Source organism: Naegleria fowleri (genome assembly GCF_008403515.1).
Source record: "Naegleria fowleri strain ATCC 30894 chromosome Unknown tig35, whole genome shotgun sequence".
NCBI classification, from domain to species: Eukaryota; Heterolobosea; class Eutetramitea; order Acrasida; family Naegleriidae; genus Naegleria; species Naegleria fowleri.
In genome coordinates this window covers 556,817-582,496 of record NW_025407967.1, presented here as the reverse complement: position 1 = coordinate 582,496, position 25,680 = coordinate 556,817, and the positions used below count along the sequence as shown (strand labels likewise).

The following is a 25,680-nucleotide window of genomic DNA, read 5'->3' as shown; positions in this document are numbered from 1 at the left end:
ACTCATCCAAGAACTCAATTCCATTCTATGATGCTGCAAAGAATGAAAGAGAATTTCTTTCAAAAATTGATTGAATAAGAGAACAAACAACAAAAAATGTCTTCATCATCATCGGACCAACAACAACAGCAACAACAACAACCAAAAAGTGGAGTGGACTTTATTAGAAATCTTCGTCAATACACCACTCAACACACACCTACTAGCTATCAATTCGATCAAAATACACCTCCTCCAGAATATTTGGAAATTGAAGAGGAAGGCAGCAATCGTATTTTGGAGCAGTCGATGGGCAATATTGGAAGAGCCTACATCGGATGTTTGGGAATAGGAGCACTGCATGGAGCTTATAGAGGTATCAGATATGGACAAGGAGGCTCAGTCAAGATTCGTATTAATTCTATTCTCAATCAGGCAGGTATCAGAAGCGTAAAGTTAGCGAATAGTGTTGCTGCTGGTTTGATATTTTACTACTTGACGGATATCGGAATGTTTTACTTTGGAAAGAAGACTGAAAGTGAAGAAGAAAAGAAGGCTCGTGAAGAGAAGGAAGCCACTAAAAACATTGCACAACTCACTAGTTTTAATGTTTCTGGAACTGATAATGAGAAAGAAGAAAAAGGTGTGGATGAATATGATGAAATGAAGAACTCTCCTGTAAATGCTGCGTTTGCAGGTATGCTTACTGGTTTGCTCTATGTAGCTCCAGCTCCTTTTGCAAAGGTTGCGCGAGGAGGCCTTGTTGGTGCTTCACTTGCACTTGCAAATTCAATCTATATTGGACGTTTTGATCCATTCACACCGCTTGAAAATAACACTTGGATGAGAGATTGGGTAATGCCAGTTTACCACAAAATCGCTCCAGAAAGATTTACCACTTTATTTAGGGAAATGAAGAACCCCAATGGTTCGAAATTATACCCTAAATTTGAGACTCTGATATCGTCAAGATTTTCAGAGAGAATAGGATTTAATACAATTCCTAATGAGAAGGAACACAACAATAACAGTAATCGCGAATAAACACATTCATTTGTCTTTTCTTCAAAATGTTTGATTTGTGTTGACATTTCAGCACACAAAAAAATGTCTCAGAACAGTAAAACTCGTGTGGGTATTGTTGGATTCGGAGAACTGGGTAAATTCTTGGCCGACAAAATTCTTCATGATGAGAAAGCAAGTCAAAAATTTGAAATTGTGTTTGTGTGGAATAGAACTTTTGACAAGATTGAAAATGACAAGTCCATCAAGCCGGAATGGTATTTGAAAGATTTGAATGATTTTGCTTCCAAAAAACCAAATATTATTGTCGAAGTTGCCCATCCAGATATTATTGTGGAATACGGAAAAAAGTTCCTAAGTTATTGTGATTTGTTTGTTGGATCTCCAACGGCATTTGCCGATGAAAAGTGTGAATCGGAAATTCGTCAAGTATTATCCAGCAACACAACGAATGGTTGCTATGTGGCAAGTGGAGCATTATGGGGAGCGTTCGATATTCAAAAGATGGCTCTCATCGGAGCATTGAAAGGACTTTCAGTCACCATGAAGAAACATCCATCAAGTATGAAACTTACAACAAAGGAAATGCAAGACAAACTTCAACAAGCTCTCAATGATCCCACTAAAGAGCATATTGTTTATGAGGGACCTGTGCGACCATTATGTCCCATTGCTCCAAACAATGTCAATACAATGGCTGTCGCATCACTGGCAGCAGAGAACCTTGGATTTGATGGCGTTAAGGCAAGATTAGTGGCTGATGCAAGACTTGATGCTCATGTCATTGATATTGAAGTTGTAGGACCAAATGGATTCAGTGTTGTAACTAATCGATACAATCCAGCAAAGGTGGGAGCTGTGACAGGTCAAGCCACTTATTTTAGCTTTTTGAGTAGTTTGCTATTGTCAGGAGGAAGAGGAGGAGGAATGCATTTCTGTTAATTCACAAAATTGCAATAACATCAATGAAATCACAATTGTGACTATGTATCTCCTTTAATTGAAATAGAATGTACACTGACAAAATTATGATATCCACTCATGATTCTGAATTTAATATATCGAGCAGCCACTTTAACCTCAATTTCTTCTTCCTGAAGAATACTTCCATCATCTAGTAATTGTTTTTCAAATACTTGTTGAAATTGTATGGGTTGATTTTTATCGGAACATTCAATCTTGAGCAATTTAACTTGAATATGATCATGTTGTATGTCAATCGATGAATATGATCATTCATTCAGCATCTACTCCTACTTACTTCCTGTACTTGTGATCCTTATGGATTGCAAATTGAAAACACTTTCGCATTGAAACATTATTTCTTGAGGAAACATTCCCGTTGAAATCCAAAAGGTTTCTTCCTTGTCGTCCAACATGTTTGAGATGGGATGTTCGCTATCGAGGCTCGTCGTTAATACAACTTTGGCCTTTCGATTGGCCACCAAGTCTTCGAGGACCATTTTGTTTTTGTAGTTGAGAAAAAATCAATCCCGCCTTTTCCTGTTTTTCAAACACAAAAAATGCTTCAATCACACACGAGCCAACACTTGTCGAGAGCATCAAGCAACAACAACTCTTCAGCAAGTCCGACGAACAATACAACTAATAAACAGAGCTCGGGAAATACAAATTCATCATCATCATCATCAACAATTACTAGTTATAAATTAGCAGTTGCTGGATCGGATCAAATATCTGTTTACAATTTTTCGTTAACAGTAGAAGGATCACTCACTCCACATATTTCAATAAATCCACATTCAAAACCAATCAATGATGTGAAATGGAACCATAATAGTAAGTTTGATATTAAGGTGGTAGCACTATTAATCGAGCATGATGAAACAGATCATGTTTTGGTCAGCTGTAGTGATGACGGTTATCTAGTAATGAACACATTAAACGGAGAAAATATTGGAAAACTACCACTTGAAGAGCAGGTACATTCTATTTCAATTGGAGAATTTTCAAGAAAGCTTTGTACTGGCGGAGCTTTGGGAATTGTAAAAATTTGGGATTTAAAAAAGAAAGAAGTTGTTCAAACGTTTAAGGTATGTTTTTCAGATCCTGGCTTTAATGTTTCATTCAAAAAATATTAGGGACACAAAGGAAGTATTACTTTAGTAACTCTCAGCGAAGGAGATCAATATGTAGCAAGTGCTGACTCTAATGGAATTATTTTAGTTCATAATTTACAAACCAATACTCTAACCTGTAGTCTCACAAACAACAGTCAACAATCTGTAAAATCTATGGAATTTTCTTCGTTTCACAAATCATTATTGGCCACTGCTGGGGACGATGGATCGGTGACTGTATGGGATATTCATTCTGGAAAGTCCTATTGCTCGTTTTTGAGGCAACATCAAGCACCATGCACAGGAGTGCATTTTTCAAAACAAAATGCTGCACTACTTGCTTCTTCTGGTTTAGACAAATGTATTTATTTCTTTGATATTAAGGAAAAGAGGTAAGATTTAATATTGACATGACAACACTCACTTAAACGTAAAATCTGCTGAAATAGAGTGGTCGAGACGATAAAAACAAGCCACCCCATTTCTTCTTTTTCTTATATGGATAATGGTTCAATAATTGCTGTTGGAACATCGAATGGATTAGTATTCATTTACGACTTGAAGAAATCTACTTTGACACCAATTGCAGAAGTTACTATGGGCAACTTTTCAATTAAATCCATGGTATTCCAAGCAAAATTAAAGAAATCATCGCCAACAACTGCATCATCTAATGACAATTCTAAATTAACAACAACACTGACAAGAAATCAATCAACAGAAAGAATGCAAGAGAAACAACCTACAACAGTTGAAGTTAAATCTCCACAACGACCAACAACTCCCACATTTTCAGCAAAATCGACCATCAGTGTTGATAGTCAGGCAGGAATGGATGTGTTTTCTCCTGTGAAAAACATAGGAGATGCCAAAATAGGTCAGCTGTTTCCGACTGTTGAAGACATTAAGAAGCAAGCTCAGTTAGAGCATTTAAATGCAAAACTAAGCTCCAACAAACTGATGGACAACCCTTTCAAAAACAAGCAATCTACGTTCAAACCCATTGAGCAACCACAGACCACCTCTAAACTGGATTCTAGCATTAATTTAGGAAATGCATCTAATAATCGTATTTCTCTTTACAAGACTCTCAAACCTTCACAAGATGACAGAGCACTACTCTCTCCATCGGGACCAAAGAAAAAGCAAAAGTATGACATGTCCTCTCCATGTGGAGATGACAGTAATGATGATAATTTTACATCGAACGGAAGTATCACACCCACTCTAGATCAAGAAGATTTCTCGTTCGAAAAGAAAGTAAGCACAAGACCTCATATTGACAGAATGACAGATGAAAACGAAGCAACTGAAAATATTTTGCCTCAAAAACCATCACAACAAACATCATCTCCAATTGTGTCTTCGAGCACTCCAAAAATTGGGAATTCTTTTTCAATGCCAAAGAATACTGGAGTGTCAGAAGATACCATTCGAGAAATTGTGAAAGAAACAGTCCAGGATTCACTATTTGTTTTGCAAACTTCTCTTCACCAGGACATCACCAACATGCACGTCGATATTTTACGCCAATTTTGTTTGCAACAAGAACAGAGTTACTCTCTCATTGAACAACTCTCGAAACAAGTTCAATCGTTGAAGGAAGAAGTCAGAATGTTGAGAGAGGAAAATTGGCAACTGAAAAACTTGATTTAACAGTCATTCATTTGTGTGTAAAAGGACTTTACAACGTGTTGGCTGTCATCCTTTCACACAACAAAGAGGTAAAAAAAATTTCCACCACCCCTTCTCGGCTCCACCACAAACATCTTATCAAATTATTTCAACACCCATCACCATGACAAAGAAGAACCGCTCTCAGACTCAATTCTCAAAACGTGAAGACGATGATATTTCGAAAATTGTTAAAGGTTTGTATTTGTGTATGGATGGACCTATCTGACGGAAATTGGATCAATTCTGTGATGGCATTTAATTTTTAACGATTTGGCATGATTGACTTTTGATCATCATCATGACGACGTCCAATTTCTATTGTTGTAAATGACTACTCGAACAACAACTTTCCATCATCAGACCTTGAGAATGAACAAAAGAAAAAGGAAGAAAAGAAACAAAAGGAGCTCGAAAAGAAATCAAAGAAACAACAAAAGGATGGTGGTTCCAAAGATGGTGACCAAAAGAAGAAAGTTGATGAACCTGTTGCTACCACTACTACAACTCCAATTATTCAAACATCATCATCAACAACAACACCAACAACACCTTCTTCTCCCAGCACACCAACCATGACCAAGACTGAAAAGAAGAAATTGAAGAAAGCACTCAAAATTCAAGAGGCTTCCGAACAACAAGTGGCGAAAAAAGACTGAAGAGGCCAAACAAGCTGCAGTCGAGACCAAACCAGTCGTAGCAGAACAACCAAAGAAATCTCAAACAGAGGAGCCATCTAAAGTAGCAGAAACTAAGTCATCTGTGGTCCAAGAAAAGAAGATTGAAGCAACATCAGTCGTCGTTGAACAACCAAAGGTTGAAGAAAAAGTCGAAACACCAGTTGTGGTAGAAGAAAAAAAGGAAACCACACCTGTGGAAGCTAATGTCGAAACACAAAAGACACTGACTGAGGAAAAGAAACCTGAGCCAACAATTGTTGAAGAAACTAAATCATCAGTAGTGGAACAATCGGAGACAAAGAAGGAAGAGGCTAAACCTGCTGCTGTTGAAGAAAAGAAAGAAGTCGAAGTAGTTGCAGAAGAGAAAGTTGAAGAACAGAAAGTTGAAACTAAGGTTGAAGAAACAACACCTTCAGAACAACCAAAGATTGAGGAACATAAGGAAGAAACAAAGCCAATTGAACAGCCAAAGGTAGAAGAAACAAAGCTAACAACACCTGTAGAACAACCAAAGATGGAAGAGGTTAAACCAGTTGAAGTTGCACAACAAAAGGTTGAAGAAAAGAAGGAAGAATTAGTTAAACCAGTAGAAATTTCAAAGATCCAAGAGACTAAACCAGTTGTTGTTGTTGAGGAGAAGAAGGTGGAGCCAGTGGTTGAAGAAAAGAAGCCTGTTGAACAACCAAAAGTTGAAGAAAAGAAGGAAGAATTGGTTAAACCAGTAGAAATTTCAAAGATCCAAGAGACTAAACCTGTTGCTGTTGAAGAAAAGGTAGAAGAAACAAAGCCAACAACACCTGTAGAACAACCAAAGATGGAAGAGGTTAAACCAGTTGAAGTTGCACAACCAAAGGATGAGGAAAAGAAGCCTGAACCTTCAAAACCAGTCGAACAACCAAAACCTAAGGTTGAAGAAAAGAAGGAAGAATTAGGATCACAAAGCTCACTCTCCCCAAGGTCCTCTCCAAGATCAATGTCAACATCTCCAAGAATGCTATCTGCATCAGCCAAAAACTTCTTCCAAGGTCTAACTAAAAACTCAACGGGAGATCTCACCTTTGATGAAGAAATTAGTCAAGCATATACCATGTTGAGAGATGACAATTCTGATGTTAGTTATGCAATGCTCGCCTATGATGAAAAAGATGTGAAAAAAATCAAGTTGTACAAGAAGGGTTCCTCATTTGACGAGTTATGCAATGAACTCACGGACGACAAAGCTTTCCACATTTTATTACGTGTGGTTGCTGTGGAATTAGGTGATGTTAAGAGAAGCAAATATATTGCTGTTACTTTCATTGGAGATAATGTTAAGGCAATTAGACGTGGTAAAATCACCTCTAATATCAACAATGTTGCAGATCACTTTGGTTTGAACTCTTTACACTTAAAGGACAAGAGTAAGATTAAGGATGAAATTATTCATCACTTGAACATTTCCTCTGGTATGAACATTCCAGAGAAATATATTTTCTAGTCTTCTAATATATCCTAATGAATCACGATAATAACAACACCAACTGAAATGGACAGATTGGCCACTCCAATGAGTCAGAATAACTAGTAAAACATTGTTAACTTTTGCTCTATCATCCTCTCTATAGTGATTCAAATGTGTGACCAAACAAATGGACCAAGTCCCAATATTGAGGACGTGGCGAGTTGTCTCAAACAAAAATGACTGAGTTCTTATGGGCTGTGAAAAGCAAACAGAACAAGTACACGTTCCCATTGGAAGTGTTTGTTCTGGCTGGAACACCATCATCATCATCACTATCTTTTGGGGATTCTAATGCTCGGAAAGAAGCTATCATGCCATCAGCCACGGATGACTCTAGAACATTTTCCGCTATCGATTTTGTAAACGAGTACCGATCTCGGGTTGATTCTTTGGATACCTTGCTAGAAGAACTTCAAGAATTTAAAGAATTTTTGAAAGAGGAAACCATCTCGATTATCCATAAGGAATATAGTTCCTTCATCGAATTTTCTCGGAAATTAAATACTATTACTATCGATCAGATGAACTCCTCCATGCCCACTCTTATTCATCAAATGAAAGATTTTGAAAACTTTATTTATGATTTAATAAGTAAATGTGAGAAGGAGCTAAAGAGCAAGAAAAGAGCCTCTCAGAAAGAATTCATATCAAAAAAGCTTTTGGAGATTTATACCTTGCTGAAAAGCAATTTAATTCCTAAATTACAATCGGAACAAGAAAAACGATCAGTTGCAAATCAGGAATTCTCGGAGGATGATTTAATATTTTCCAGCATGGCTGATCACATCAAACAATGCTCAGAATCAATGAAGCAAATTGAATTAATACTCCTAGAACTCTCCGAGGAAAATATTTCTGAGAACTCTCTTGAAAAACAACACCTTGCTGTTCTTTTTGAATTCTACGAGAAGGTAGATTTAGCTCTCAAACAAACCGAACAGTTATTCTTGGATCAAGTGTGCTCTACATTTATATACTTCATCAAAATTAATAACAAGACTCTTCCGAGAAGAAATTACGAAATCTCATTGCTCAAAATTTTGGATTGCATGGAAGGGTGTTATTTGTTTAATAATACGAGATTACTAGAGCAGTATCTAGAACAAGAATTGATAAATCCACTGTTGGACACAATCATGAACAAGGAAAATTTAATTCAATGTAAGAACAATCCAGAACAACAGGTGAAAGCGCTACTCTACGATAACATTCTGCAACAAGTTGGAAATGCAATTGACCCTCTTTTGGATATACTCTTTTCTTTCGAAAGAAAATCCAACATTTTAGAGTTGATACACTCCAGCTACATCTCCAATGCTACAGAGTCGTATGTCCGTAAAATTGTTTCTTCCTTCAGATTTATCACCTCAAGTGTTTTCCAATCCGTTTCCAACAGGCTTCAGTCAGATCCATGTAAATTTCTGTATGAGTATAGAAATGTGAAGACGTTCCATTTCATGTTCAAAGAACAAAAACGATTTATTAATGACTTTAAACAGCAAAATGTTCCACAGCATGAAGAAAACAATTTCAACATTGCGGTGAAGTCTCTATTACTGAAAAAGTGGCAAACAAAAATTTACTTCACATTGGTAAAACAGCAGATCGTGAAGGATTTTGAATGGATTATTTCACAAAAAACAACTTCCTCGAAAGACAACAATATTAATAATGAATCCAAATTTACATCGATTACTGATAAGATGGTTGATTTAATTTTGAATTCAATTTTCAACCCAGATACAACATTCTTAGACGAGATGAGCGAAGATTTTGTATTACTATTTATTCAGTTAATATCGAGGTATAGAAAATGGTTACTAGAAGAATACATTCCATGGATGATTCAATCTTCAAAGCAAACGACACAGGAAGATGAGTTACTATCATGGTTATGTACCTTGGCTAAAAGACTTGTGGGTCTCGTAAATCGACTATCTAGTTCCATTAGAACAGATATTTTTCCAAATCAACATGCTTCACAAATTAAGGAGTTAATTTCCAACTCTCTCTCTGAAAGAATTGGTATTATAGAAGAGACTGAAACATTTTCACCTGTATTTTCTTCGTTAATTGAAAATATTGTCAATTTATTGAAAGATAAGAGCATTCAAATTATTGCATCCAGATTAACTCAAAGCTATAACTTTACAACCGCAACAGGAGCAAATAATTCCCCTTCACCATTCACACAAGAGATTTTCAAAAAATTAATCCAATTTCAGAGCCAGGATTTTGCGAAAACAAACAAGGTATTTTTGAAGAGAATATTACAGAAGGTAGTTTACGACACTTGCAATCAATACAAGATTGAATGTATGAAGATTGTAGAGTCTAACAAAAAGACACAACAATCTATCGATCGTATCAAAAAGAACAAGTCGAACAAAGTAGCGTCAATTCGAGGTCAAATCATAAGAGATTGCAACAGGTTGGAAGAAATAATCAAGGATCAACTGCTGTTGGAGGTGAAAGATGCCATAGAACCATTAGAGCAATTAAGAACCGCTTTGAACAACTCGGAATAGAATACGATTCTACCTTATGCTATTTTATTTTTTTTTAGTCTAAATTCCTTCATTTCCTTACTTCATCATTTCTCGATACTCTATGAAATCCTTGTTCATTTTCAAATAGACACTGTATTTCTTTTGGTGATATTCTTGAGTGTTTTGCTGAGGAATTACATCTTTTTTTCTATTAAGGTGACACATATGCTTCATTGCGTCAAACATATTGGGATATTCATGGCAGGCGACACCTGACAAAACAGCACATCCTAATAACATTGAATCTTCATCCATTCTATAAATTGGCAAACTTGTAGCATTGCTGTGTTGACGAACAAAGAGCTCATTATTTGATATACCTCCGCACATGAAAATACTGTCAATATTATAGCCTTTTTTAACCATTTCATCGATGATATGTCTTGTTCCATAAGCAAGTGATTGAATAGTTGACAAGTACAGGACAGCTAACGATTCAAAATCCAACAATCTAGAAATTATCAGTTGCGTTTCCTTTCCATGAACAATTTCATAAATACGTTCATTAGTATTTAGAGGGAGAGTTTGAAGCCCGGAGATGACACCTATTGCCTTTTTGCTCAGAATCATGAATACATTACATAATACTAAACATACCTCTCATATTTGGATCGGCAAGTGGAGACCTACATCCATTAAAATGCGGTAACACATGGATGTCTCGAGTTAAAAAATCAACGCTTTCAAGATTCCTCTGTTTTCTTAATAATTCTAAAATTTCATCCAATTTAAGATAAACTTTCTTCTTCAATCGAGAAATATTGAGCTCCTTTGTTTCTTCATATGTTAATTTTACAAGTTCAAAATATTTTGGATGAGATTCAACAACATAATCAATTAGTGCACCAACAAAGGATTGACCCCCTTCATTGAGATACATATCTTGTACCATTGCATTACGATAGCAGCCCCAAATACCGTCAATAAAAATAGGGTCTTTGGAAACAGCCATGTGACAACTTGACGTTCCAGCTATGATCACAATGGTTCGAGAAAGATCATCTTTTGTATTATTTTCATTCATATTCAAAACAGCCCCAATCATTCCAATTCCTCCAGCGTGAGCGTCAATTACAGGAATAGCTACAGGTATGGCTTCCAATAGGCCTAGTTCTTGAGCGCTTTGTTTTGTCAATGGATATGAAATATTTCTTCCAATTTCACAAATGCTAGATCCTATTCTATTTGATGGTTGCACCAAATGTTCAAGACCAATACTTTTTAAAAATTCAATGTTCCATCCATTGCAAATAATATTCTTTTGTGTTGAACATTCATCAAAGACAAAACCCCATTTACAGGTTGTTGTGCATTGAGATCGTACAGAAACTTCATCTGTGCATTTGTATGTGAGCCAATCAGCTAAATCAAAGAAATGCACAGCTTCGTTCTCCAAATTTATCACATGATTATCAAATAACCATTTAATTTTTGGCATTTCCATTTCAGGTGACATTTTTCCTCCTACATAATTCAATACTTCATGTTTGATGTTATTAATTTCATCGGCTTGTTTTTTAGATCTATGATCTGCCCATAAAATAATATTTCTCACTTCCTCTTCGTTTGTAACGGTATTGCCATCACACGATGGTAGAGATACCGAGATTGGCTTATTTCTCTCAACATCCCAAACAACCAACGAGCATGTGGCATCAAAGCATAAACCAACTACTTGTTCCGGTCTCGTGTTTGAACATTGTAAAGACTTGTTACAAGATTTACAAATTTGTTTCCAAATATTTGTCGATGACTGTTCCATGTGCATTGTAAGGGGATGAGTAAATAATTCAATGGAACAATCAGTGATGAGAGAGTTAGACTTGATAGATCCATTCCGAAGATTGATGAGAGCTGTGCGTACGGATGATGTTCCGACATCGCAGGACAATACAAATCGTTCATATTGGGACATTTTTTTTGTAAAACAACGATTCTTCTTGAAAGCAATTATTAAGTTAGAAAGCTCAAGTTGACTGATAGTCTATCAAGTATACAAGTTTTTTTACAAAACCTTTGTTACTTGTGACAATTTCGAGATATTGCCAAATTTCAAACAGAATTCTTAACTATTGGAACGAGATTGCAACTCGGTGGTTTTTACTGAGCTGCTCCATGCATGAAAATTTCTTCCATTAATATTTCGACCTCTATACATTCCACATATTCCATCACAACACCATTCTACTCTCTCATCCAACTCCTGTTCCTAAGGATGGAACAAAAATTTCCAGTAAGAGCCATCCCACTCCTAACAAGGCTACGACCACAATGAAGATGACACAAATACATAATAATCGAGTTGCCCCTCCAGCCTTGTGTATGGCCTGGACCAATCGTGCATTCGTTTCATCCAAGGTTTTGTTATATTTATCGACATCTGCAGCCATCTTGTCCAATAAAACAGCTTGTTTATCCAATTCATCGGAGAGTGTATGAGCAATTTGACCAATCTTTTGAATCTGACCTAATAGAATATCAGTCTTTTCTTCCATTTGACGTTTGGCCATTTCAATTTGTTCTAAGCCTTCCGAGATATCGACGGTTGGTATTTCAGCCTTAGCCTTCTCCAAATTTTCAAGAGATTCAAAAAGAACTTCTCTCTTTCCGACTGGATCATCCTCCTCACCATAGTACTTGATATTACCGGTGAGCAGTTTGGTATATTCTTGTTTCAAACATTTGACATAGAGCTTAAAGTTTTTAATATCAGATTCTCGCTGCTTTCTCATTTCAACCGGCATTTGAACTTCTTTCCAGAAAGTCTTCTTGTTGAGGGCATCTTGATGTATTTTTTCCAACTCTCGAGTTTCTTTTTCCATTTTAGTAATGGCTTTGTTGATGTCGTTATTGAGACGAGGATCATTGTCATTGACTTTTTTCTTTTGATTGATGAGAGTTTCGGTTTGATCGATGGATTGTTTCACAAGTACTGTTTTTTGAGTGTTTGTTTTTGTGTTTGAAAGAGAGACATGTACCCGGATGGAACGTTGCATCCAATTCGTGTTGCAAGAAAGAGTGAAACATTCATTTGGAAAGAGTCACACTGATGTTTACAACAAAGAGAGAAACGACCACAACAACGAACTTACCTTTTTGTCGTTCGAATTTATCCAATTTCTTCAATTGCTTTTCCATTTCCTTTTGTTTTTGTTTATCGACCCCATCACTCACAATTTCACCACAATCGATTCTTATTTGATATAAACGTCGAAATAAATCTGCCATACCAGGTGAGCATCGCAGCAAGTCAATACTTTGAATGGTTTTTTCATGCTCAAAAGCGCTTCCTAATTCAGCTTTTGAAGACGTTTCATTCTTGTCTTGTTTTTTGAATATCTTGGACAACATGGCAGACTTGTTGGGCAGCAATTGAAGGAATGATGTAGAGGCTTTTTGTTTGAGTAGAGCGATGAAAGCTGTTGGAGGTGCACCAAAACAAGGAAAACAGTTGATAGAAGAGACTGTTTGTACTTATCGAGAATAGAAGCCAAAAAGAAAATTTCAATATAGAGAACAGAGAATATAATATACTGATTACGAATTCCTGTAAATCCCGTGTAGTCCAATGGTTAGGATACCTGGCTTTCACCCAGGAGGTCCGGGTTCGATTCCCGGCATGGGAGATATATTTTTAAATTTTGTTGATTTAATCATCAATATTGTGCTTCAGGATATCAATTGATAACAAAAGCACCTCTCAGAGATGATCTTAATCAGCTTGTAGATTGTTAATAAATGCAAATTGTTAAAATTGAGATATTTATAACATGCAAAAGTAAATTGCCATCTTGGCTTTGTGCCCCCACAAGAGAATTAGTGTATCAAATTATCTCTTTTCAACATCAACATGATAAACTTCTTCCTTGTTGTATCAGTGGTCAATCTCTCTTTGAAAATAGTCTACAGAGATTATTAGCATAATCTAGATTGCAACCACCAACCGCCATTATATCTACTCGATAAAAAAGACCCGAACTCTCATCATTGCCATGTCATTGTATGACATTTCCCCACAACACTTTTTGTTCCACTTGAATTTGTTTCAATTCTTACCAATGCCGCAACGACAACACCAACAACCACATGATGTATTATTTATCACTTCCATGTTCTTGACCTCAAATGTCACTTCTTCTTCCAATAACAACAACAACACGACTCATTCCTCTCTTTCAAACCTCTTTCCCACTCCTTCCGAAAATATTTCCTCCATCGTCAATTCTTGTTTTTTCATTCTTGTTTTTTCCATTCTTATGGTTGTCATTGGTTATGTCATGTTTAAGACAAGAAAGACCTGCAAGAGAAATCATAAAATTCTCTTCTTCTTACTTTCGATATTCATTTTGGTTCAATATTTTGGTTTAATCTTTCGATTGGTGTATAATGGAATTGGATTGAGAGTCAATCAATTTGAAGATTTGACTCGTGTGGAGAATTTGAATTCCTATCTAGTGGCCATGTGGACATTTTCAGCGTTGGAAAACGTGTTTGTCCTTTCACAAATGGCGACCATTTTGATGATTATGAGTTTTATCATGACCGTATTGTAAGTTGAAAGTCATTTTGGCATTTGACATTTCATTCCTTTAGCTTAAAAACTGCCAAACTGGTTGGAGCCATGTCCTTCAAAATGTACAAGATTTTATTTTGGGTTGTCACTGTCATGGCTTTCTCATCCCTTATTTTCTTAATCCCAATTGTTGCTGCTGGATTTTTTAATTTACTTCTCAAAATGAGCATTCTCATAGTGGACCCAACTCCGTTTTACATCATTCTCTTTTTAGTCTATTTCACAGTCATCATGACAGAAACTATATTATTTGTATCCATTGGAGCTCGATTATTGCATGTGATTAGAAAACAATCTCAAAATGTGTCAAATGTCAAAACGAATCTATCAACCCATTCAGCTCCATCACAAAAACCTTACATCAAAATTGTTGGACTTGTCATTGGAATGGTTTTGAGTGCATTCATTCAAATTTTGGCAGCTATCGTTTCCATCTTTACTACTTTATATTTAGGATATTTGCATTTTATTGATTACTTTTTACAATGTTTTGGAGTGTTGGTATTTGCCATTTTCGTCTTGTTATTATTCAATCCTTTGATTCAGCAAATGGAAGAAAAGAATGAAACAAAACCATTGGATTCTTCTCCTCATGAAAAGAAAGAAAAGGAATTCCATCAAGTCGAAGAACAGATTCATGAAGCAATTAAGGTGTAATTATATTGTTGTTTTTCAACCCATTTACTTGTCATCATTCATGTCCAAACAATTATTATTGTCTTGTTATTTCCTTGACCATTTCTGATCCTAATAATAGTTTTAATGATTAAATCTTTGTCAAGAAATGATTCAATTTGAAGAATTAAAAAAAATGATTCGAAAGTGGGAACTGAATGATGGACGAATTCTCCAGATCGAACAAGACCTTGATCTTGTAAACAAGGAATTTGGAGCAACTGTGTGGGATTGTGCGCTGTATGTAATCACACGTCGTGATTCATTGTTGTGATCAAAATGATCTCTTAGAGTGTTAGCTAAATATTTGGAAAACGAACGAGTGTTTCCGAAAGGACATTTCAAAGGAAAAACAGTTTTAGGTAAATAGGATCGGAATCATATATTCAATCGGATTATTCATCATGAATCATCCTATTATATTTGGCCAAATTTAGACATTGGATCGGGTACTGGTTTCATTGGTATTCTTTTGCTCATCATGGGAGCCAATGTTCATTTCACGGATCGGCAAGTGCTCATTCCTCTGATTGAAAAAAACATTCATCTCAATTGTCAAATCATTCATAATAGGAATGATGAGCCTCAACCACTCCCCTCGCACTACCACTCCACAGTGGATGAAAAGGTTCCAATTCTTTCCTCTCAATATAAAGCCTTTGAATATCTGTGGGGTGAACCCAATGAAATCATTGAACACACACATTATGATTATGTCATGATTTGTGATTGTATTTATGAATCAAAAGAAATGTGGATTCCACTTGCAAAAGCTCTCAATGAACAATTACATTCAAGAAGTGATCATATTATTATTGCACATGAAAAGAGATCTTTTAAAGATCTTGCATTCTTTCCATATATTCAAGAAACATTTCAAGTGGAGAGAGTTCCTGATGAATTGATGGATCCAGTGTGGAGAGATGAAAATATTAGAATCTTTTATTTAACATTTAAGAATGATATTCTCACAACAAAGAATCATTCAGAAACCTCTGTGATTACAAATCATCATTCAGAAACCTCTGTGGTTACAACTGAAGAAGAAGATTTAAATATCCAACATTGAATTGATGTCATTCAAATATCCAAAATGGATAAATCTCATCATTAAAAATGTCAACACTCAATATTGAATATTTTGATAGACTCATTGTCACTGTGAAACAAGCAAATGACATTGTTCCTATGGATGATAACGGTTTCTCAGATCCAGTAAGTGTGATTTATTGTTGGTGAAACATTAAATAATGACTCTATATTTCACGAAATTGTCACATCGTCATTCTACCTTGAATTATTATTATTTGATACTCGGATCGAATATTAAACAATTGTTATATTAATAATAATATTAAACAATTATAATAATAATTTGAATAATAATAATTTATTATAATCATCATCATTAAAATACAAACCTATTAGTATATCATCATCTCTTATGGTGGCATCTCTCTCATTTCTTCCGTCAAATTAAAAACTTTAAATCCAATTTACAATGAAACCTTTATTTGGATACTCGATCGACAATTTCAAAATAGGAATTTAAAATATTTGAAACAATTACAACAACAACAACAACAACAACGAAACAACCATCCCAACTCCTCCATTGAGAATAACAACAACACTAAAATCATTCACAAGAAACTTTTAAATTCTCGACGACAAGATCATTCTCTCATTCCCTGTGCATTTTTCATTAGTTCCACCAATCACGATGCATCACTTCATCATCTTGATCATTCGATCACCTCAAAGAAAAGATCAAGTCTGAACAACCACTCAGTGAATGAAACTCCACGAGGAGTAAACATTTCAAAACATGTCTCACCAAATATTTTAAATTCTGGTACTTTCGAATGGACACGTTTGAATGTTTCAACACATGAAATTCAATTACAACAAATCAAAAATTCACATTACAAAATTCCAACTAATCGATGTAAATTGGAAAATTCATTCATGATTACTTCTCCATCCAATGAAAATATTTATCTTATTAATACTCAACTATTAGATGTAGTGAAATTTCAAGTGTGGGATAAAGATTTTTTAGGAGATGATGATTTTTGTGGAAGTGCTGAATTGAGTGCGAGTCATATTTTGAATAGTGACAATTCCAAGTTTACACTTAAATTGAAACATGTGAAAAGTGGTGAATTAATTTTAACCGCTCAGTTTAAATTCTCTTCCTTGTGTGATTATCCAAATGAAGAAGACACTCTGAACGATGAAAAAGATGTTGTGAATTCTAAAAGATATAGCACCACCACAGATCTGAATGATCTTGTCCATGTGGTTCGTGAACATGATGCTGTCACTACCAATTTACCAAATCTGAATTTCCAACAAGAAACTCCTCACACAACAATGAATGCACTCGAAAGTGTTCATTCAACACCCATTTCAAGTTCCAACTATCAAAAAAGTGAATTCATCAAATACATTGGAAATATTACATATCCTTTGGGTTGGAAAGTGGAAAAAATTGATGAAATGAGAATATTGTGTCGATCTCCAACAGAGCTTTTTGATGAGTATCATCGAAGTGATTTTTTCAAAATTGAATTAGAAGTTGGTTTATTAGATATGAGAGAAGTCTATGTGACTAGTAGTGGGAAATTTAAGAATTTTACTGAAATTCCACTCGAGAGTTCTTCCAAATTAGGATATCACTATTATACTTTTTTATTCCAGTATGAAGAGTCTGGAAACAAATTATTTCAATATGTATGTGTGATTGATATTGGAAGTGCTTGTGCCATTGTCGTACGATACATCTCCAATTGTGCGTTGAAAAATCAACATCTCGTTCATCAAGTGGTTGCCAATTCTGATTTTGTCAAAGGCTCTCAAATGTTTAATGTCATTTATTGGGATGTGTTTGAGCACTTGTGGGTGAGAATACCTTTTGGATGGCAGAATGGTCATGAAGGAGAAGGAGAAGGTCGAGTGGTCGTGTTCAACAGTCCTCTCGAATTGAGAGAGAGTGAGAAAATGATCTTCCATTCACACCCTCGAAAGAGTGCTGCAGCTTTGGAAGGACAAGATGGAACACACGAACGCCTCAAACAGGAAAATTCACCTGTTGTTGTCGTTGTGGATCGATTTGAATTGGCACTACTCACACAATCTTCTCATGACATGTCTCAACAGGATGTTTCAGAGTTTGTGAAAAGCTTGATTCTTGAGGAAGGTGTAGAGGTGCTGAGCGAATGGAAACCCTTTGATCAAACACAACAACACAAAGATGTTGAACTCGGTTCGGTTAAAGAAGAAGACAGTGTTGATCCTCCAAAGCGAAAGAAAGAACCAAACTCAACGACAAGTGTCTACAAGAACTACCTTCAAATAAGGTATAACACGGGAGTTTCTGACCTTACTCAAAACAGTTCATCTCTTACTATTTACGAATTGGTCATGATTATTCACAGAGTAGATAGATTCGGGCACAAGCAGCAACACCATGTTTGGATGTTCTCTTACAAATCGTCCATAAAGTGTGGAGAGGTGTATCGGGATTTGTTTTTCGAAATGGCCAGAGAAATGAAATTTCCATCAGTGGACGAAGGACAATGAAAGTTGTGCCACATGAACGAACGATAAAAAGCATTACCTTTAATGCTCCAACATGTTGATTTTCAAAACAGAAAACCCTTCATGTGCACGAAAAATTGCTATCAATCATTAGTGAAATGAGGAGTGTATTTGAAGCGGCGGTTAATGATAATGATTATACAATGATTCATTTACTTCTTAATTGAAGTGTTAATTGTCATGTTTCCGATCATAGTTGGATGCTTTGTTACAAGAACACGATATTCCTCAAACTATAGTTTTGACAATAGACACACGTGTTAGTTTTGGTCTAGCAAAACAGAGTTCGTACTTACAGAAATTTTACCGTCTCCATCAGTATCGGCTTCGGCAAAGGTTGCGTCGACCAGTGATGATAATTGCTCTTGCGGAATACCTAGTGAGTTTTCTACGAGAGAAGCCTCCAAAAGTTTGTATAGTTCTTCCTTACTAATGCATCCATCTTGATCAAAGTCATAAATTCTGAACGAGAATTTTAGTTTTTCATCAATAGTTCCCTTTTCACAAAACACGGACAATCCACAAATGAATTCTCTCACATCTAGTTGGATGATAGTAATCATTGATGAAGAAGTATGAATTTTTGCGAATAAATTCGGTTAGTATGATGATGATCATAAAAAAGTTCGTTGTTTTAGATATTTGTTGTTGCAGCGCATTGAAAGAGGAATAATTGCAGTTAGAGATATGATGACGAGTGCGTTTTAGGATGAGAAATAAAGGATGTTTTCCATTCCATTGGCCGACCAAGTTATTTTCGTATAATATTTGGAATACAACAACAGGACATTATGAAGACAAATAAAAGACCTAGAACTACTTACCAATAGTACCATCGTTATCACCATCAAACAATGAAAACATTCTATCTACGAAGAGGGAATCCTTCAAACCAAGAGCCTCCTTAAATTCGTTTTTATCTATCACACCATCATCTTCGCGGGATGAAGAAATTGAAAGGAATTGTTCGTAGAGTTTCATAATCTCATCCATATCAAAGTGAGTGATCTCCACTAATTTCTTCAATTCATTCTTTCTGTATTGCTTGTTCTTGCCAGGTTGATTGCCCATTTTGAATTTTGCAAAGTGATTTTTTGTGGTTGTTTTTTTGTGATGAGGAAGGAACCTTGGTTCTGTTTTGGGCAGCACCAAGAGAGAAATTGGATAATTCACTGATCCTGAGATGAAGGCTGAGACGTTGTCGCTGTTGTTATGGAGGAGGAGAAGAATAGCAGCGAAAAGGCATATGAACGTGATTACAACAGGAACAATAAGGTTCCCAAAGTAGTTTCCCGCGATCCTATTCTTCGTGCATTAAACCTCAGCTCTTACAGCACAGCCTCATCATCGAAAGGCTTTCAAAAAAATATTCTTATTCCTTTCAGGGTTGAACATTCCGACAATTTCTTGTAATTGTCCATCACGACGATCACACAAACATCTCACTCGATAGGAACCTCATCATGCTCTCTCTTTTAGAACTTGTCTATGATAAACTTACTTACACACCTACCTATAATATTCTCATCATCGGAATTGAAGAGAGTGGCAAGACAGAATTGCTGCACACAATTAAACAAATGAACAAACAAGAAATATTTTCATATTCACCTGCCACTGTCATGACTTGGACCCAACATTCATCAATTCCACAACTTGACTCCGCATTTCAATTTAATTATTCTCAACTTTACAGTAAATCGAAAAGAAATCGGTTTTACAATCCCACTATTGGACAAAATACGTTCAACATTGAGTTTGCAAAGACTTGTAATTTAAAAATTTGGGATATTGGTGGAAATTTGAAAACGATGTGGAATGATTATTACAAATCTGCTCATTCTATATTTTTCGTGGTAAATTATAATATTGAGATTCGATCATCTAAACTTGACGAAGGCTCTACTAATGGCAACAATAGAGAACTCTCTTCAGAAGAGGCTTGTAAATTTGATTCACACTTATCGTACAATGAACAAGTCAAGTTATCTATTGGATCTGTGTCTGCAAAAATAGATATTTATCATCGATATACTTCGTCTTTCAAAATACTATCAGACATTTTAAACGAATACAAAGATCTATTCAAAGATATTCCAATATTTTTATGCATTAATAGTGTTGTCACATGTTATGATGAGTTTGAACATATGGAAAAGGATGATGACAAAAAAATAATGATCCATTTCATTGAAAGATACAAAAATATTGCAATGAATGAGTTTAACAAAGTTGCCTTTGATGACAGCTCTTCGAAAGAGGGAACAACAAATATTTTATACAACGACGATTATTACAAGATTTTCATTAAGCATTTAAATGTCTGTGAGCCAAAAAAGGTGTACGAGCTTTTAAATAGCGTTGTGGATTATTTACATCAGAGAAAACAGGCACGAGAGTTATTGGACAGCGAGTTTATATGAATCACGCTTGGTAACCCATGTCGTCTCACTATTGATTCATAAGAGAGGTAAATTCTTCCTCTGTGAATGAAAGTTGTTTTGAGGCCTCTAAATGAATGATTTGTCTTTTCAGTATGTCAATCAATTTCATCTGCTTTTTGAAGGCAAGTACTATATCTTGTTTTTGACGATCTAACCGCTTGTTTTCTTTTCGCAAAGCTTCTGCTTCTTTGCGTTGTTTATCATTTTCCTCTCTCTGAGATTTTTGAAGCTCCGCAATTTGCGATTTATATTTCTCAATCTCTTCCAGAGCTCTTGTATACTTGATATCCTTGATACGATTTTCAGAATTGGGTGATTCACTGGATGATGGATTCGTGTGTGAAGAAGGATCTACCTTCATATTGAGTTTGAGCTTTTCATTTTCTTTCTGCATGTCGTTGATCAGGCTGGCTTGCTTTTTAAATTTAAGTTGGAGAGCATCAAACTCTTTCCTCTGTCGGTCCAATCTAGATTGAAATTGAGCTTGATTTTTGCTTATTTTCTTACTCTCAATTAAAGCTGCATTGTACTTGACATCTAATTCTTTGATTTTATCGTCCTTCAGTTTTAGCTGATTACTATATTCAAGAACATCTTTCTGAAGGGACTTCACTCGAGCTTTGTAAAATTTCATTGCAGCTTCAAGTCCCATCTCATTGGCTGCTCGATCTAAATCGTCATCTTCGTATTGCTCGAGCTCATCAATGTTTTCTTGGACTTTCTTTTTAGCTGCAATGGATGCGCTGGCAGGTCGTTGTTTTGAAGTCGAGGATGGAGTAGCAACCACATTGTATCTATTCTGAGACGGCGTTACTGATCGTGAATGATTCCCAACAGTGCTGTTGACTCTATTCAGATTTGGTTTCACTCCAATTTCTTCAATTTTCTTTGATTGTTGCTTTACAATATTGTCAGTTTCTTTTAGAACTTGCTTGGTTTCAATGTTAATCTGCTGATTTAACTTGAATAATTGCTCTTGTTTTTGTTTTAAATAATCAAATGTGCTTTTTCTGCTATCATCACCAATCACAGAGATTATGTCACTTTCATTCCTACTTGAGGTTAAGGATTTAATGTCATTCTCGTCTTCATATTTTCTAGTGTTGAATGAGAATTTTGGCGGAGGAGGTTCAATCACTTCACTCATCGAGTCATATAGTTTCATGGGATTGGTTGTTGTGATGAATGTTGCTCTCGATTTTGTATTGGGTGGACTTTTCTTTTCACTTTCTTGAGAAGATGGTCGAGAGCTGTCCTGTTGTGGTGTTGGACTCGACGAAACAGGTACTCTTGTTTCAGGAGATGAACTTGGGGTTTGTTTCCTTCCAATAATTTGTAAGTCCGAAAATCTTCCAGAAAGAGGTGTTTTTGTTTGAGTCGTCACTTCTTTCTCGTCATCGGAGCTTATGGAATAAATTTCATCATCACTTTCATCCTCTTCCATATTGTATTCAAAATCATCATCTTGATTATGCTTTGGCCTGTTGTATTGCATGTCAAACTCTTCATCATTCTCATCCTCATGCAAGGGTTGCATCCTTCCTTGTTCCAATTCGTCGTTGGAATCTTCTTCTTCTCTGAATGACATTTTTTTTATTCTTCTTGAAAAATGTGTAAAAAATGGCGGTTTTTTTTTTAAGAGGATTCGCGGGTCTGCGAACTTTCCATTTCGATCTCTTTTGGTTTCGTTCATGACTTTGTTAATGGTGATGACTCATTCGTTTGCACTCCTCTAGATCTGGCAGCCATAGTTGTATTGATCCTTTGATTCGATGTTTTGTGCAAATTTGAGAAACCAGGTTCAACAGATGTCTCTGATGGATTCAGAGGTTACAACAAAATGAACAAAAAACTTGCAGAAAAAAAATGACCTTGTCTCAACCATCATCATCACCCTCTTCCAACAACAACAACAACCATCATCATATTCGCCCTCTTTTCATCTCAATTGGTGCCAATAGAATTTCTGGATGCTCGGATTGGTATCGATTACCTTCGGATATCTATAACACACAAGTCTTCACCAAGCCTATTGATTACAATACGATTAGCGAGTCCAATCATTGTATCCGAGTGTCTCCTCAAGAAGAACAAGGCTCATCCATCCGAGACAAGTACAAACATTTGGATTTATTTGCATATGCTGCAAATCAATTCGTTGCCATCTACTCTCCATATTACAATCGAGTATTATGCACATTGAAAGGTCATGATGAGAGAGTCAATTCCGTTCAATTCTTGATATATCCAAACAAGAATCAATTTCAAACTCATACTCTTTATATGGCTAGCGTGGGTGGAAAACAATTATTGATTTGGAAATTGAATATCCATTCAAATGATCCTTCACAAATTGACTATGAAATTGTTCAAAAGATTTCCACAAAAACACATCTCACCAAAGTGGCTGCACTCAATCATTCTCATATTGCAGTGTGTGACTCTGATGGAAATGTTTTTGTGTACTCTTCAAAAGATAGTCATAACCAATATGAATTGATTCAAACATTTAAACATTCTAAATCAATGGAGGCTATTTCTATGGTTGACCTTTTCAATAGTGGTCAAATTATGGTTGCATGTGGTGGAGTAGATTTTAATATTTATTTATATTTTTTGAATCCAAATCACACCAAACCAATTTTAACATTGAAAGGTCATGAAGATTGGATTCGATCTCTTGCATTCAAATACATTGAACAAGAAAATGCTGTTTATTTGGCAAGTGCATCACAAGATAACAGAATTAGAATTTGGAAGATGATTCCATCAAAAGATCAAACCTTGGTCCAAGCAAGTTCAGATTCTTTATTAGAAGAAGAGTTACTTGTGAATTTATACAACACTCATCATTTTACAAGTATTGATTCCTCCACTCATTATCAATTAACATTGGATACCTTATTAACAGGTCATGAAGATTGGGTTCATTCTCTCAATTGGCATCCATGTCCTAATTTATTACAATTATTGAGTACTTCAATGGATCGAACCATGATGATATGGTCACCGACATCGAATCATGGTGTTTGGTTGAATCAATTCAGAATGGGTGAATTTGGAGGTCTAAGTGGTCTCTTTGGTCAAATGGGTTATTTCAGTGGATGTTTTTCAATGTTTGGAGATTTTTGTATGGGAACAGCATTTCATGGAAGTTTCCATTTATGGAAATTGAAGGAACATGAAAATGAATGGAAACCCATGGTGAGCATTTCTGGACATTTCAATAGTGTGATGGACTTGGATATTGAACCTTCAAAAGATGGTATTTATTTCATGACTACAAGTACGGATCAAACCACACGATGTTTCACATGGGTGGATACAATTAATGATGAGACTGCAACTACTACTACCAATACCACCACTATTACCACTGGCACTACTACTACTAATACTACTACCAATACCACCACTCCTACTCGTTCCAATGACTCTCTCAATTATCAAACCTGTGAAGAGAGATCCATTCGAGAAATTGCTCGTACTCAAATTCATGGCTATGATATGAATTGTCTCACTTTCACAGACTATTATTCCTTTGCAAGTGGTGGTGATGAAAAAGTCATTCGATACTTTGATGCTCCTCAATCTTTTATCAACACTCTTTGTCTCTTAAATTCAACAATGGGTAAAAAACATTATGAATGGTATGGAAATTCAAAGAAAGAAAGAGTCATGGCAGCCACAGTTCCACCACTTGGTCTCACGAACAAGTCTGTTAAAGAAGGTGAAGAGAAAGACATGATTACAGTGAATGAATTTGATTATCAAGATGAAGGTGGTGATGAAGAAGATGCTTTTATTGAAAACGGTACAACATTAGATGGTCAAAAATCAAATCCATTCTCTTCCATATTTGCAAATGGAAATGCAAGTGCATTACCTCATCCACCCTTTGAAACTCAACTCTTACAATTAACCTTATGGCCAGAACAACAAAAACTCTATGGACATGCCAATGAAATGATTTGTGTTCAATCCAATCATTGTAAAAGTGTATTGGCAAGTGCTTGTTCAGCCAAACATGCCGATGCTGCTCAAATTCGTTTATGGGACATTCAAAATGGATTTAAACCCATTGATATTGTGATGGGTCATAATTTAACAGTGAGTCGTATTGCATTTAGTAACAATGATGAATGGATGTGTAGTGTGAGTAGAGATCGATGTATGATTCTCTATCAACGAAAGAGAATGAGTCATTATGATAGTATTGTCCATACTAGCAGCAGCACTATGAATACTTCCAATTCTATGAATACCACCTTTGATACCTATGAGCCATTACTCTATCAACAATGTCATGAACGTATCATTTGGGATGTTTCATTTAGTGTGGATGATTTATATGTAGCTACTGGATCTCGTGATAGTACTGTTAAAATCTTTAGAGTACCTTCTCAAAGCATGATTGAAGAGATTTTACAAAAGAAGGAAGAAGAGAAGAGTAATCAAGTGAATTTGGAATGTGTGCAAAGTATTGAAATGCCACAACCTGTCACGAGTATTCAATTCATTCCCAAGTTGATCTATGAAGAATTTAGAGAGTATTTCCAAAGTCATAAACTCTCCATGTACTTGATGGCTATTGGTATGGAAGATGGATCCATTCAAATTTATGATCATGTTTCTGATTCTGGAACAGAAACATCCTCCACAACGATTCAGTTGAAGCTTTTATATTCCATTCCAAACAATCATGCTCATTCATCCACAGTACGTCGTGTGAAGTGGAGAGTCGATGCATCGGATCCAACTCGTATGAAATTGGAATTACTTACATGCAGTTTGGATTTCAGTGTGAGAGTGTTTGAAGTGATTCCTTAATAATGATAAATTAGTAAATCCTTTGATGAGCTCATCAAAAAACGACGTTTTGGTTGTTAAATCAGTTT

At 35.7% G+C, this 25,680-nt stretch overlaps 15 protein-coding genes across 15 annotated transcripts; 10 read left to right on the top strand and 5 right to left on the bottom strand.

Annotated features, from left to right (window-relative positions):
* Positions 1-96: 96 nt before the first annotated feature.
* Positions 97-1,023, top strand: FDP41_003919 (uncharacterized protein; the record flags this gene model as incomplete). The annotated part of the gene is made up of 1 exon (XM_044707276.1): positions 97-1,023. The coding sequence occupies one exon, from the start codon at positions 97-99 to the stop codon at positions 1,021-1,023; it is 927 nt and encodes a 308-aa protein (XP_044561979.1).
* A 63-nt stretch (positions 1,024-1,086) lies between these two features.
* FDP41_003918 (uncharacterized protein) lies at positions 1,087-1,944 on the top strand (the record flags this gene model as incomplete). The annotated part of the gene is made up of 1 exon (XM_044707275.1): positions 1,087-1,944. The coding sequence occupies one exon, from the start codon at positions 1,087-1,089 to the stop codon at positions 1,942-1,944; it is 858 nt and encodes a 285-aa protein (XP_044561978.1).
* A 41-nt stretch (positions 1,945-1,985) lies between these two features.
* On the bottom strand, positions 1,986-2,465 carry FDP41_003917 (uncharacterized protein; the record flags this gene model as incomplete). Its single annotated transcript, XM_044707274.1, has 2 exons — positions 1,986-2,194; positions 2,264-2,465. 2 exons carry the CDS (start codon positions 2,463-2,465, stop codon positions 1,986-1,988), a joined length of 411 nt encoding a protein of 136 aa, XP_044561977.1.
* A 60-nt stretch (positions 2,466-2,525) lies between these two features.
* FDP41_003916 (uncharacterized protein) lies at positions 2,526-4,739 on the top strand (the record flags this gene model as incomplete). Its single annotated transcript, XM_044707273.1, has 3 exons — positions 2,526-3,056; positions 3,105-3,475; positions 3,533-4,739. The coding sequence occupies 3 exons, from the start codon at positions 2,526-2,528 to the stop codon at positions 4,737-4,739; spliced, it is 2,109 nt and encodes a 702-aa protein (XP_044561976.1).
* Positions 4,740-4,881: 142 nt separating this feature from the next.
* Positions 4,882-6,914, top strand: FDP41_003915 (uncharacterized protein; the record flags this gene model as incomplete). Its single annotated transcript, XM_044707272.1, has 3 exons — positions 4,882-4,954; positions 5,121-5,398; positions 5,472-6,914. 3 exons carry the CDS (start codon positions 4,882-4,884, stop codon positions 6,912-6,914), a joined length of 1,794 nt encoding a protein of 597 aa, XP_044561975.1.
* A 200-nt stretch (positions 6,915-7,114) lies between these two features.
* Positions 7,115-9,466, top strand: FDP41_003914 (uncharacterized protein; the record flags this gene model as incomplete). Its single annotated transcript, XM_044707271.1, has 1 exon — positions 7,115-9,466. One exon carries the CDS (start codon positions 7,115-7,117, stop codon positions 9,464-9,466), a length of 2,352 nt encoding a protein of 783 aa, XP_044561974.1.
* Positions 9,467-9,523: 57 nt separating this feature from the next.
* Positions 9,524-11,402, bottom strand: FDP41_003913 (uncharacterized protein; the record flags this gene model as incomplete). The annotated part of the gene is made up of 2 exons (XM_044707270.1): positions 9,524-10,032; positions 10,085-11,402. The coding sequence occupies 2 exons, from the start codon at positions 11,400-11,402 to the stop codon at positions 9,524-9,526; spliced, it is 1,827 nt and encodes a 608-aa protein (XP_044561973.1).
* A 277-nt stretch (positions 11,403-11,679) lies between these two features.
* On the bottom strand, positions 11,680-12,838 carry FDP41_003912 (uncharacterized protein; the record flags this gene model as incomplete). The annotated part of the gene is made up of 2 exons (XM_044707269.1): positions 11,680-12,419; positions 12,580-12,838. The coding sequence occupies 2 exons, from the start codon at positions 12,836-12,838 to the stop codon at positions 11,680-11,682; spliced, it is 999 nt and encodes a 332-aa protein (XP_044561972.1).
* Positions 12,839-13,545: 707 nt separating this feature from the next.
* On the top strand, positions 13,546-14,717 carry FDP41_003911 (uncharacterized protein; the record flags this gene model as incomplete). The annotated part of the gene is made up of 2 exons (XM_044707268.1): positions 13,546-14,036; positions 14,081-14,717. 2 exons carry the CDS (start codon positions 13,546-13,548, stop codon positions 14,715-14,717), a joined length of 1,128 nt encoding a protein of 375 aa, XP_044561971.1.
* Positions 14,718-14,871: 154 nt separating this feature from the next.
* On the top strand, positions 14,872-15,804 carry FDP41_003910 (uncharacterized protein; the record flags this gene model as incomplete). Its single annotated transcript, XM_044707267.1, has 3 exons — positions 14,872-14,975; positions 15,027-15,097; positions 15,173-15,804. 3 exons carry the CDS (start codon positions 14,872-14,874, stop codon positions 15,802-15,804), a joined length of 807 nt encoding a protein of 268 aa, XP_044561970.1.
* A 47-nt stretch (positions 15,805-15,851) lies between these two features.
* Positions 15,852-18,320, top strand: FDP41_003909 (uncharacterized protein; the record flags this gene model as incomplete). The annotated part of the gene is made up of 2 exons (XM_044707265.1): positions 15,852-15,950; positions 16,164-18,320. 2 exons carry the CDS (start codon positions 15,852-15,854, stop codon positions 18,318-18,320), a joined length of 2,256 nt encoding a protein of 751 aa, XP_044561969.1.
* Positions 18,321-18,490: 170 nt separating this feature from the next.
* Positions 18,491-19,409, bottom strand: FDP41_003908 (uncharacterized protein; the record flags this gene model as incomplete). Its single annotated transcript, XM_044707264.1, has 3 exons — positions 18,491-18,571; positions 18,635-18,879; positions 19,163-19,409. The coding sequence occupies 3 exons, from the start codon at positions 19,407-19,409 to the stop codon at positions 18,491-18,493; spliced, it is 573 nt and encodes a 190-aa protein (XP_044561968.1).
* Positions 19,410-19,801: 392 nt separating this feature from the next.
* Positions 19,802-20,761, top strand: FDP41_003907 (uncharacterized protein; the record flags this gene model as incomplete). Its single annotated transcript, XM_044707263.1, has 1 exon — positions 19,802-20,761. The coding sequence occupies one exon, from the start codon at positions 19,802-19,804 to the stop codon at positions 20,759-20,761; it is 960 nt and encodes a 319-aa protein (XP_044561967.1).
* Positions 20,762-20,789: 28 nt separating this feature from the next.
* FDP41_003906 (uncharacterized protein) lies at positions 20,790-22,370 on the bottom strand (the record flags this gene model as incomplete). Its single annotated transcript, XM_044707262.1, has 1 exon — positions 20,790-22,370. One exon carries the CDS (start codon positions 22,368-22,370, stop codon positions 20,790-20,792), a length of 1,581 nt encoding a protein of 526 aa, XP_044561966.1.
* A 278-nt stretch (positions 22,371-22,648) lies between these two features.
* On the top strand, positions 22,649-25,612 carry FDP41_003905 (uncharacterized protein; the record flags this gene model as incomplete). The annotated part of the gene is made up of 1 exon (XM_044707261.1): positions 22,649-25,612. One exon carries the CDS (start codon positions 22,649-22,651, stop codon positions 25,610-25,612), a length of 2,964 nt encoding a protein of 987 aa, XP_044561965.1.
* Between the last annotated feature and the right edge of the window lie 68 nt (positions 25,613-25,680).